Source organism: Lissotriton helveticus, chromosome 3_1 (genome assembly GCF_964261635.1).
Source record: "Lissotriton helveticus chromosome 3_1, aLisHel1.1, whole genome shotgun sequence".
Taxonomy (NCBI): Eukaryota; Metazoa; Chordata; class Amphibia; order Caudata; family Salamandridae; genus Lissotriton; species Lissotriton helveticus.
In genome coordinates this window covers 1,847,608,655-1,847,621,055 of record NC_136061.1, presented here as the reverse complement: position 1 = coordinate 1,847,621,055, position 12,401 = coordinate 1,847,608,655, and the positions used below count along the sequence as shown (strand labels likewise).

The window sequence follows — 12,401 nt, the reverse complement described above, 5'->3', positions numbered from 1 at the left end:
GGGTGGAGTGGACTGGTCTTCGGACTGGTTTTCAAAGCTGTTATGTATGTCGGCGATTTTGTTGTGGAAGAATGAGGATAAGGAGTCGCAGAGGTCTTGGGAGGGAGTGATGTCGTTGGTGCCGGCGGTGGGGTTGGTAAATTCCTTTACGATGTTGAATAGTTCCTTGCTGTTTTGGGCGATGTTGTCAAGTCGATCTTTGAATGCTGTTTTTTTGGTGGATCGGATCAGTTGGTGGTGTTTGCGGGTGGCGTTCTTGAAGGAGGCCAGGTTGTCAATGGTTGGGTTTTTTCTCCAGGCTTTTTCGAGGGTGCGGCAGAACTTCTTGGATTTCTTGAGGTCATCGTTGAACCAGGGGGCTTTTTTGCTACCTTGCTTGATTTGATGGTTTTTCAAGGGTGCTAGTTCGTCGGCGCTGAGGGTGATCCATTGTGTGAGGTTAGTGGCTGCTTGGTTTGGGTCCGATGATTTGGCAGGAGGGTTTAGGTGAAGTGATGAGGAGAGCTGGGTGGTGGTGATTTTGTTCCAATTTCTTCGGGGAATAGGTTGTGGGGGGTTGTGGGTCGTGGTCTTTTTGTAGTTGAAGTGAATGCAGCTGTGGGTCCGTCCAGTGGAGAGCTGTGGTGTGATCGAAGGAGATGTGTTTGCTGGAGGTGAAGATTGGGTCGAGCGTGTGCCCGGCAAGGTGGGTGGGGGTGTCGACAAGTTGTTTGAGTCCGAGGTTGGCTAGGTTGTCCAGAAGGGTGGTGGTGTTGTTGTCGTTGTTCTTTTCCAGGTGGAAGTTGGTCTCCCAGTAGGAACCATTCACAGAAAGAGAATAAGTTGTATTACACATACTTCCTCGCACCCATTGCATTATTGGATTAATATTTATTGCCAAACCAGTAGCTATCTGAAGATTGAGCACATTAGGCACCTTCATAAAAAGCTCAAAGACGAAACAACTTTAAAACATCCTTTTGAGTGAAGCAGCCCTTGCATTCTCAATATTCGAAGTCTGCCTTCACCTCATTGTCTTAAATCTCTCATGTGGGGAGCAATTGCCGGGGGGCTCCCTCAACTTGAAAACTGCCTGGTGGTCTAGAGGGGGGGGAACCCTGTTTAACGATCACCCTATTGCAGCGATCCACTAATGAGATCCACTAATGAGAAGTACTGTTGGAAAGGGGAGATTTCCAAAGATACCTCTCCTGTAGTGATCGATGTCTGAGGGGCTGAGCTGTGCCCCCAAGCAACAATCGCACTAAAATTAACCAGAGCCTAAAAGTTCCTGCTAGTTTCAGTTTCTGAAGCAGCTATGTCAGTGCGCATGGCAGTGCTTAATTTGAGCAGGTGGTTGCTCACTGGAACTTATTATTGGGGACCGCTACTTATTTTTACTCAACCGATTCCTGAGAAAAACCTTGGGACCAGCACTTATTCTTTTACAAATTAAGTACTGGCACATGGATGTTGCACGTCACTGCTAACTAAAATAAAGAAAAAACATCTTGAAAGCTCATCCCTCACAGCTTGATGTACGAGCAACAAAAGGATATTCTTATGGTGTGAGATACATTATTATTGTATAAGAGAGGGTGTGATTCAGATACGACAGAATTAGTATGTAATAGGGTATTAGTCCGACACAACAGAATTAGTATGCAACAGTTCAGGATAGTAAGGCATAAACAAAATATTCACATCATAACCATTTAAAATGAATAAAAATACAAAAGGGTACATGGAGCCTTTCTGCGTTTAGGCTAGGTTTTGCAAATCTAGAAAATGACCTCAAATCCTTTGACAGCTGATAGTTGATCCTGCTTCTATAGGTTAGTCTTTTGTAATGTGCTCTATATATGTGTGTGAGTTTAGACAGCCACTCTCTGTGGCTCTGAATACAAGGAGTTTTCCAGTGTCTCAAGATCTACAGTTTTTTGCAACAGCCAGTGAAGAAACAATCCACCCATGCTAATATGGTGTTCTGCCTGCCATCCCAATCATATCATGCAGAAGCGCTAACAGGGCAGGTGCTCGTAAGTCTTATTGGCTGATGTTGTATATGGTAAACCATTTGGTCTTTCAATATGAATCTAGGCAAGGACAAGACCGAAAAAACGTGGACTATTTATAGTTTGGGCCCTTGCATATCCAGCAAGAAAGCTTATTGACAGGCTTGACTTGGATTCCAGTAGGAGCTTAAATTAACAGAAACTTTTAAAAAACGGAGCTTGGGTCCTTTCTTTTATAGGTCCCATTGTAGGTCAAAAGCAAGGCCAAAGACTTTTCATCATTGCTGCTCATCCTCTGATGCCAGAGCAGGCTAGATCATGCAGTTGGCTGGGTCTCCTTTTTCTATACACACCACTATCTACAGTTACCACCTAAGTAATAGTTTCCCCCTCATACTATGTTTTTATTTTTGTAAGGTGTGTGGGTTTGCTAACGTTGTACTACATATGAATTTAGAATCACAGTGTCGTTACTTAGTGAATTTACTGTGGTTGCTATGTGCTATAATTTGTTTCAAAATTTGTATTTAGGTTAACTATATATATAAAAACGAATGTCTGTCTGTTTGTTTGTCCTTTATGCATTACTACACCATTCATCCGATCGCCATGAAACTTTGGGAAGTTGTTGAGTACACTCCCGCGAAGGTTTCTGGCATAATTTTTTTTAAATATCGCCCCCCCCAAGGCCCTCATAATCTTTTTAATACTGATGTACGCACCAGACGAAAAAACAAAAAATCGTGTATCCACAAGCACTCGAATAAATAAATAGAATTAAAACACCATTCATCCGATCGCCATGAAACTTTGGGAAGTTGTTGAGTACACTCCCGCGAAGGTTTCTGGCATAACATTTTTTTAAATATAGGCCCCCCAGGGCCCTCATAATATTTTGAAAACTGATGTACGCACCAGACGGAAAAACAACAAATCGTATATCCACAAGCACTCGAATAAATAAATAGAATTAAAATGACACTTTGAAATGTTTTCCGTATTAAAATGGATATGTTTCAATAAAAATGACACAATGTAAATTGAATGTTATCATGACGAGTTTCCTTGAATTTCTTTTCTTCGGAGATCACAGCAACGCGCGACGGGTAAGCTAGTACTTAATAAAATGCAAGTGTGTGAAGTTGGGATTACACTGGCAGTCAGATTTTACTGAGCATTTACTTTAACAGTTATTTTCATTTAGAACTGTTGAGTGTCCACAATACTGTTATACACAGACTGATTAACCAGGTCTTCCCTTTTTGCACTTTACTCTCTCAAGCTAGTGGAGTTCAGCAGACCAGGATTACTATAAGAAGTGCTGCGGTGGTAGAAGCAGAGATAGCTCTTACTAAAATATTCATTTGGTTTGTCACTGCGAAACAAACGCCCTCGGCACCAATGAAAATAAAACCCAGAAGTGCTTAGTATCATTTGGGATGGAGAGCCAGCCCAAACATGTTAGTTTCTTCTTAATGCTAGGTAATATGCTTTATTATAACATGGAACCATATGGCCAACGTTATCTGATTGAGGACTGTAGTCCTTGAATTTGGTGTAGTCCAGTGTCCTCTGAGGCATTCAATTATTAAGTACTTCAAAGCGTTTTTAGTCAGAATATTTAAGACAAAATAGTGTTGGTTTCAGTTTGCAGTGATTTCTTTCAGGGATGTTGTCATGAATGTTCCCTGTACCCTTACCACGATTATCTTAAGAGTATGTGCCCAGGACCCTCTTTTTAAAGCAATGACTGATATGTAAAATAACTCTTTAGGATCTCCCTCTTAATGCCCTTAGGGAAGAGGTGTTATCAGTCAATGCTGCCCTCTGTGGTGGGGCAGTTACTTGAGCCTCTAGGCTAATGAAGGGACAGTGCCTTTGTTGCCAGTTCATCTTGGTGTGTTAGTTCATCTTGGGTGTCCCAGAGTTGTTGGTAAATGGATAGTGGCCTGTCACTTCAATTCAATTCATGAAGCTTTATTCGGTACAAAAGAAATGACCATTAAAAGCACTTGTAAAAAGTACACAATACATAAATCATCGACTGTCACTTGAAATCCACCAGTCACTGTCGAGAGTGTGCAGTCGCAAAGTCACCTTGGGTCCAGGGACAATAGAAAGCCTGCTGGCAAGTTTGCTTTTGTTCTAGACAACAGGGTCTTGACTGATGATTTATACCGCAATGTCTCCAGAACTAGTTCGCCTCACAAAGTTATTCCAAGTATCCATAACTCTGTGTAGCTTCCAGGTAATGGCATGGGACCACGCTCCTGATTGTTTTCTATCTTCCTTACAACTTCAAGAGACGGTTGGAAAGACTGGTACATGTCCCCTACAAGTAAAGAAAGGGTTGGGAGTTCGAGCAGTCTCATCTTTCTCGAAGGCTCATGGCACATACGCCTCTCTCGGATGCAGATGGTCTTGTGTATGTTTCCTGGGTAGCAGTCAGGGATGACCTTCTGTCTCAGGACTTTTGCAAAGAGCTGCTCCCAGGCAGCTGGGCCTTTTGCAGTCATATCCTAGGTCACTTCCTCCTGGCAGTGGCACCCCAGCTCGCTGTGCAGGCAGCCAAGTTCTTCCTTTATCTTGAAAGTTTCTAGTGTGGTATCTCATCAGATCCTCCTGATTGAGTCTCAGTCCGTGAGGAAAGTGGAGGTTCCGCAGCATTCCTGGCCCTGATTAGATTGTCCTGTCTTCTTGTGCTGAACTAAGCACTGACTGAGAAGACCAATGTTCATCCTCCTCTGGTGGCCAGACTTGTCCAATCCAGTGAGGTTGCACCCTTTGAGTTGTACAGTGCCCTTCCAAACAGGGACATGTGTGCTTCTTATGTGATCATCTTGTGGGGTATGCATTCCGTTTTCCCTCAGGGACCATTTAGGATGATCTAGGTGGATGCGGAATGGCAGAGAGGGCAATTACCAGGGCATTTGATATTTCAGAGGAGAAACAGGAGGGATAGATTTCACTTATGAAGAGGACTAGTTGAAAGAGCTCAGGTCGGATACCTCCCAATACCTCCTCTACTCCTGAATACAGATAACTTTTTTGGGTAAGGATAGAGATGATGCATACTTGCGTGCACCCAAGTCCGAGTAGGCGTTGACAGCCAAGCATAAAGGTGACTACCAACTTGTGCCAACATGAATATGGGACCCCCTCTATACATATTTTTCAGGTCAGGGAAAGAGAGAAACACAAATATGACATGCAAGAATTCCACAGTCAATTTGATTTAAATCCCTTATTCAGTAGCAGTTAATTTTGTTTAATCTGACGCGCGGCGTGTAACGCTCCATCCGGCATTTCCTCGTACGACCCCGTAGGCTTGAAGCCTACGGGGTCGTACGAGGAAATGCCGGGATTTAAATCAAATTGACTGGAATAGAACCCAGCCGACATTAGTGCACAAAGTACCTTTTGGTTACCACAGTGAACAAAAAAGAAATCTGTACCTGTTACAAAGGGCTACCAGCTCCGGACAATCCCGTACTTCAAATCATTTCATGATCGGTATGACCATTTTTCTTGGAACACTCCAGGGCAACAAATTCTCTGAGATGAACCTATAATTGAAGCAATAACCTACCCCACCAGATACACTAGGATATCCATCCATGCAGTGGTTATAATTCGTTTGTGAATATCTGAGGGTTCTGCTAGAAGGTCCTGAGGAAGGTGGCTTTACACCACCAAAACGCGTCGACCTTGCGTAACAACTTCGCGTTACAACTTGCGATCCCTCAGACGCAGAATAAGGAGTGAATGTAGGGTGTGTGAGATCGTTGGTATTAGGGATTTTCTTGACAAAATTTGAATAGGTTTTTGTTTCTTTCTCTGCATGTTACGGATATGGTTTTTATTGTTCTAATGAAGTACTACATGTTTTATCAAATGATTGTGATAATTAGAAAGTAAAAAAAGATGAAAATGTTTCATACATAAAAAATAATAAAAAATGTATATGAAATAAGTTAATGCTGTCACCCTGTGTCAAAATAATTGTCAAAGTATAAACATTTTTATTTTCAAAATTGTTTAGGTCGTGAGGGAATATTCTTGCATGACTGTCACATCACATACTTGTGTGTTGCACAAGTTGGTAGTCAGTGAACAGGTGTTCCTCCAGCAAGCTTCATGGTTGATGATGGTCTTTCTAACGGGGTGAGGGGGGATCGCCTATGGCTAGGCAAAAACAATTTATATTGGCAGGGCGGCATAGTTTCCCAAACCCTCACATAGGACTGCTTTCCAGCAACATTTGTCATCTTAAATCCCAGCATTTGGAGATTTTTTTTGTAGGAGTCTTTTTATATATGCGCAAACTCGACCCAAAGGTATTGGAGCGCTTTATTCGAGCACCAGTTCCATTACAGATGAGCACATTCATTCTTTGTGAGGCACGGGGAGATTAAGTGATTGGCCCGGAATCACAGTATTTTGAGCATCCCTGCCGAGACTCTAACACGGGACCCCAGCTACGAGGTCGACCGCTCTAGCAATTGGGCCACATCCTCTTCCCTGTTCAAACACTGACACTTTACATGTTGCTCTTGCACCGTTTTTGACTGATATATCGGAAGGAATCCTCCTCTGCGCCTCTTTGACTGCTGCTAAAACAAGTGTAGTAATGATCATTTCTTTTCATCCCATCTGACCCACAGTTTGTGTTGCCTGACAGGCGACATACCTTGTGTAAAACAAACTGGAAATTCAGTAGTTTATGGGTAAATGCTGTTTGAAAGACTTAAAGGCACAGGGCAGAATTACAGAGATGGTGACGGAAGTGTGTATGCTTGAACTTCAGCTTTTGCTGGCAGGGATTGTCTCACCTCTATCTTTTTATATGCAAAGTGTTGTGACTATGGAAGTTGCTGTGTCATATTTGACTACTGACTTTTGATGCCTACGATTGTTACCCTGTGATTTTGTTTTCCCCTCAGGGCGGATGCTGATATTTTACGGTAACAAGACTTCTACACAGTTCCTAAACTTCACCCCAACGCTCATTTGTTCTGATGATCTACGGTCTAATATCCTTTTCTGGAACTGTGCATGCTTCTGTTTGCTGCATGACCACGTATATTTATGCATAACAGAGTGCTATGATAATCATTCTTCGGGTGTGCTCTCTGGTTGTAGGTGAGATTCTTTACATGTACATGTGTTTTAATTCTGATATTGTCCATAGTTGTAAGGCCTATTGCAGGCCTCAGATGTTTTACTTTTAAAGCGCAGATTGCATAACTAAATCGGTTCCGGGCTTGGAGGCATCTAAGAAGCTTACACTGCAGCTATCAATGAAAACAGTCCCACCCCACAGGAGAGTTACGCGAGAACTGGAGAGAGCGATAAATACCAAACCACAGCATCGGCAGATGGAATGCCTGAAAATTAGCATGGATAGGAGTATGCTATAGTGTTGGTTGCAGGATAGTACTGGTGGATCTTGTACTGGATCAGAGATTGGTAATGGCTAAACAAGTTTCTCCAAACGTGAGGGTTGCCCACGTTTGAATAAAATAACCTTCATTGGCTGCTGTTTTTACGTTTGGTTTTGAGTGTTACGATTTGAGCGTAGACTACATGCTGGGGTGTATTTTACAATGTATTTTCTTCCAGGTATTTAAAGGGCACACCTTTGATGCCCTCGTAAGTGAAGGAGAAACGTTTAGTGTTCAATAATTTTATTTGCATTTAAATAAGCAAAGTATAGTACAAAGATGCATAGGCCTTGCGTCAAACAAGAAGTAGTCATAGTACAAAATAATTCATTGTATTACAGTACATAGAATACAATATGTGCAATAGTACATCATCTTTCCAAAGGACAACATAATGCCGAAAACAAGGAAGATAGACTTAAGTGGCACTCTAAAATAAACAAAGACATCTGGTAAAACAATAAGGTATAGGGTTGTGTGCCTTTAATAATTCCTTATAGTAGAGCTAATTGAAATAAGACAAGAGATAGTCTGAGAACATATCTAAAGTTGGCAAGAAATGTAGCAAGGTGTAGCACGAGACTTTGTCAGGCAAACAAAGAATGTAATGAAAGGGCAAAAGGGGAAAGGGAGGAGGGGGTGGAGGGGAGTGCAGAGCTAAGTCCCATAAATAGATTAAAGTGTATAGACTATAATGTGTACATTATCCATATAATGAAGCAAATTCGTCTAAGGAGCGCTAGATAGAGGCTGTCTGAGGGAAGGACCTTATTTTAGAGTGTGAATTATGGGCACTTCTTAAAAATTAGACCTACGCCCACCAAGTTTGAAGCGAATTGTGGATGAAAGATTTCCATTCCAATAAAATAACCATCACAGCAACCGAGAGGAGTAGGTCTAGAAGAGCCATATCATTACAGCTTAAATCAAGATCAAAGATTTGGATGCTCTGGGTTATTATATTATGTAGGGTAATCTAAACCTATGGAGAAGTGGAAAATTGTCGACAATTGGGACTGGACTTGGTCCCAGTAGGATTTGAAAAGTCTGCAGTGAAAAAACATATGTTGGTGGGAACCAATCTCGTCTCCACAGTTCCAACATTTTCCATCCTCACGAAGCTTTAGTTTGACGCCTAGCAGGGGTCCAGTGTAGAAGGTGCATAGCAAAGAATTTCGTCTGGAAAATAAATGGTCCAATTTTGTCCCTCTTGGCCATTTTGTTAATGTTCTGCCATCCTTCGTCCGAGATGTGTCCAATTGTTTCTTTGTCAAAATGATTAGCCCATTTAATGGCAAGGGAAGACTGTTGGGATGGGGGAGGACTAGATAGTACACCATATATATTTTAGAAGCAATGTTACCAGACCTAAGCCAACTTAATATGCAACCTGGTAAGGAAAGAAGGTTTGGTTTGCTAAATTTGGATAGTTTGAGTTTTAACTTAAAAAAATTGTAGAAGTCTAGTGCAGAACGATTATAAGTATGAGCTAAACTCGAGAAAGGTAAGTGACGATTGTTATCATCCAAAAGATCTTTGAATTGTAAAATGCCCTTGGATGTCCCATGTTTCTGGAGCAAAGTTAGGTGTATCAATCCTAGTTTTGGGGTTATACCACAGTGTTGCAAGCGTGTAATTTTGTAATGGTATCTGCATATACTTTTTTTTTATCTTTAAAGAGCCCCCATGGCATTAGAAAATATCATCTGTGATTAGGGAGAATTTTAAAGGTGATTGTGTTCTTGGCTTGAGCCAGTGAAGAATGTTGAGGTTTGTAGATATAGGATTGTGCTTATTAAGTTGAAAATCAATCTGCAGCTTCTACATAATTTGAAATTTTTGATTTGGTGGAAAGATGACTTGACAGCCTGTTCCTACTTGAAAGTTTAGGCTGATGCTTGCATGCATGTAACTCCTAAACTGCATGCTTTATTTTCGATGGGGAAAACTACCCCCAAAAAGTGGACAGAGAGCTCAAGGTATCAGTGTTTTTTAAGATGTGTATTGGACCCACCACTAGAATTTCAGTTTTTGAGCATGTTTCAGTATTAGTACTCCACAAATAGTTTCCGATTGGGTGGTTGGTTAGCTGAGAGAAATGTGTGTGTCGTCCTCCAAAAAACTGACTGAGCCATGATGAGAGAGGGGCCAGTCTATTAGAGGTGTAACATAAATGTTGCACAGAGCGATTGAGCAGGGGCTCTTTACTCTTAATCTACGGGTGTCATTGTTATACCACCGTGCCATTGGTTGTATGGACCTTTGTTGGCCGACAAGAAGAGGTGACACAGAGCTAGCATTTACATTTATTTCCATAAATGGTGAAACTGGTAAGCTCCACAGGAAATGAGAAAGAGTTGAGGTAAACTTAAAAAGTTTTATTAACAAATCAGTCCGATCTAGTAATTTGATAATAAGGATTTTAAATCTCAAATTTAAACATACAAATGTAAATAGTTTAAATGCTGATATTATAGTATGAGCAAAAACATCACGGGTACCAACATTATATAAAGAATACAGAACATCCAGAAAGTGTGTTCCACAAAGGAAAACCTTTAATCTGAGTTAATTAACGGAAGGTCGTGAAAAAGTGCATTTGGTTAAGCAAATAAGTAAAGTGTTGGTTTCAGAACACTAAATAGCGAGCGAATAAGAATGATCACGAATGAAGCCTTTGCACTCAAACTGTAGAGCTTTGTAGAGATGAGAGCTTTTCTCGATTCGAAGTAAGCTATCATCTCTCTAGTGCACAGAGTCTGCAAGAGACAGCAAACAACGGTGTCCAGGAGTCCGAGCATCCTTAGTCCAAGGAACCTACTAATATAATTCAACAAAAGTCTAACTGCAACATTTCAACTTTCCCACACAGAAATGTGAGAAAATAAAAAAAATTCAGCTAAATTTGAGGTTTGCAAGGGATTCTGGGTAGGAAAACGTTGGGGGACCCACGCAAGTCACACTTCCCTGGACTCCACCGGGTGTCTAGTTTTCAGAAATGTGTGGGTTTGGTTGATTTCCCTAGATGGATGCTGAGCCCGTTACCAAAAACGCAGGTGCCCCCCTTGCAAAACCAGGTCGTTTTGTGATTGATAATTTTGATGTCTCCACAATATGTTTTGGGCCCTTCTCTGCCACGGGTACTTGGCCCATCCACACAAGTGAGCTACCATTTTTATTGGGGGACCTGGGGGAATGCTGGGGAATTGAAATATTTGTGTCAGCCCAGTGATGCCACAACTTTCCCACACAGAAATGTGAGAAAATGTGATATTTTTACAGCTAAATTTGATGTTAACAGGGGATTCCGGGTAGGAAAACATTGTGGGATCCACACAAGTCACACCTCTTTTGACTCCCCTGGGGATTGGTAGGTTTCCCTCGATGGTCGTCGAGCCCGGGATCAAAAACCCAAGGTGACTCCTTCGCAAAGCAAGGTCTTTTTGTAATCGATGATTTTGAAGTCTCCATAGTACGTTTTAGGCAGTTTCCTGTCGGGGCACTAGGCCTACCTACACAAGTGAGGTACCTTTTTTATCGGGAGACTTGGGGGAATGCTGGGTGGGTGGAAGTTGTGGCTCCCTGCAGATTCCAGAACTTTCCATCACAGAAATGTGAGGAAAATATGTGGGAGATTTTGGGAACTGCTGGGTGGGTGGAAGTGTGTGACCCCTGCAGATTTCAGAACTTTCCATCACAGAAGTGTTTTTTTGTCGTTTTTTTAACAAAGTTTGAGGTTTGCAAGGGATTCTGGGTAACAGAACCTAGTGCGAGCCACACAAGACACCCCATCCTGGATTCCCCTGGGTGTCTAGTTTTTATAAATGTATAGGTTTGCAAGGTTTCCTTCGGTGCCGGCAGAGTTGGGGTCCAAAATGTACAGCTCGGCATATTGTGAAAAAAGGGTCAGTTTTCACTGGAAAAATGTGTGTTTCCTGTCGCAGGTATTAGGCTTAACCACAAAAGTGAGGTACCATTTGTATCGGGAGACTAAGTGGTAAACAGAATAGTATAACAAGTGTTATTACCAATAAACAATGTGTAAAAAAGAAGGCATTTTGAAATAGGGCATCCTTAGTTTAGGGAGTAGTACCATTACAAACAATTAAATCTCATGATTCGTAGCCAATCATCTTTAGCATTAGTTCCTTCAATTTTAACAATTCCACTGCTAAATGTTTATTAACTTCTATTCATTTCCCACCGGGTCCAGACTTTCTCCCATTTGTTTGGGCATCCTCTACTCGTATAAACCACGTTTTTGGCTTGCTGACACCAGTCTAGGTCTCGTTTCCAGGACCCCACCTTTGGTGCCTCAGCAGCACCCCATTCTCTTGCTATATTCCTCTTTGCAACTCTAGAGGCCAGCGCAAGCCATGTTTACTATGCTTGGGCCAAGTTAATTCCCCTGTCACACCCAGTAAGTGCCATTGTGCCGCAACTGGAACCTGCATACCCACCACTACTGCCATCACCCGGGATACCCCCTCCTAGTACTGTTGAATCTTGGGACCAGCCCAGAGGATGTGGAAAAAGGTGCCCACCTTCCCACAACCTCTATCACATTGACCGGAGTCGCAGCGGCCCAAACTTTGTTGCAGCGTTCGTGTAAAGTACGACCTGTGCAGAATCCTAAGTTGGACCAATCTAAATCTTACATGTGTAGCAATTTCCCTCCGGCTCTGTATGGCTTCCGCCCAGTCGTCATCTTCCAGTTGTCCAAAGTCCGTCTCCCATGCCTCCCTCAAAGGGCCCAGAGGGTCTGATAGGTTATTTATGATCTTGCGGTATGTAAAAGAAATAGCCTTGCCCACCATTGGGTCCATCAGCAATCTGTCCTCCATTGGGGAATAGTAACGGAGCCGCTCTCCCTCTTGCATGTGGCACCTCAGGGCGTGTTTCCACTGTATATAACGGAACCGCTCTCCATATGCCAGCTTATATTTTATCTGCAGGTACTCAA

The 12,401-nt window shown here is 42.2% G+C and overlaps 1 protein-coding gene across 2 annotated transcripts in view; it reads left to right on the top strand.

Moving 5' to 3' along the window:
- Window positions 1-12,401, top strand: part of AP2A2 (adaptor related protein complex 2 subunit alpha 2) — a 537,324-nt gene that overhangs the window by 484,521 nt on the left and 40,402 nt on the right. For both annotated transcript variants that reach the window (XM_078682786.1, XM_078682785.1), the window contains exon 17: window positions 6,938-7,029. In XM_078682786.1, the coding sequence (XP_078538912.1) occupies window positions 6,938-7,029 (92 nt within the window). The remainder of the gene's footprint in view (window positions 1-6,937; window positions 7,030-12,401) is intronic.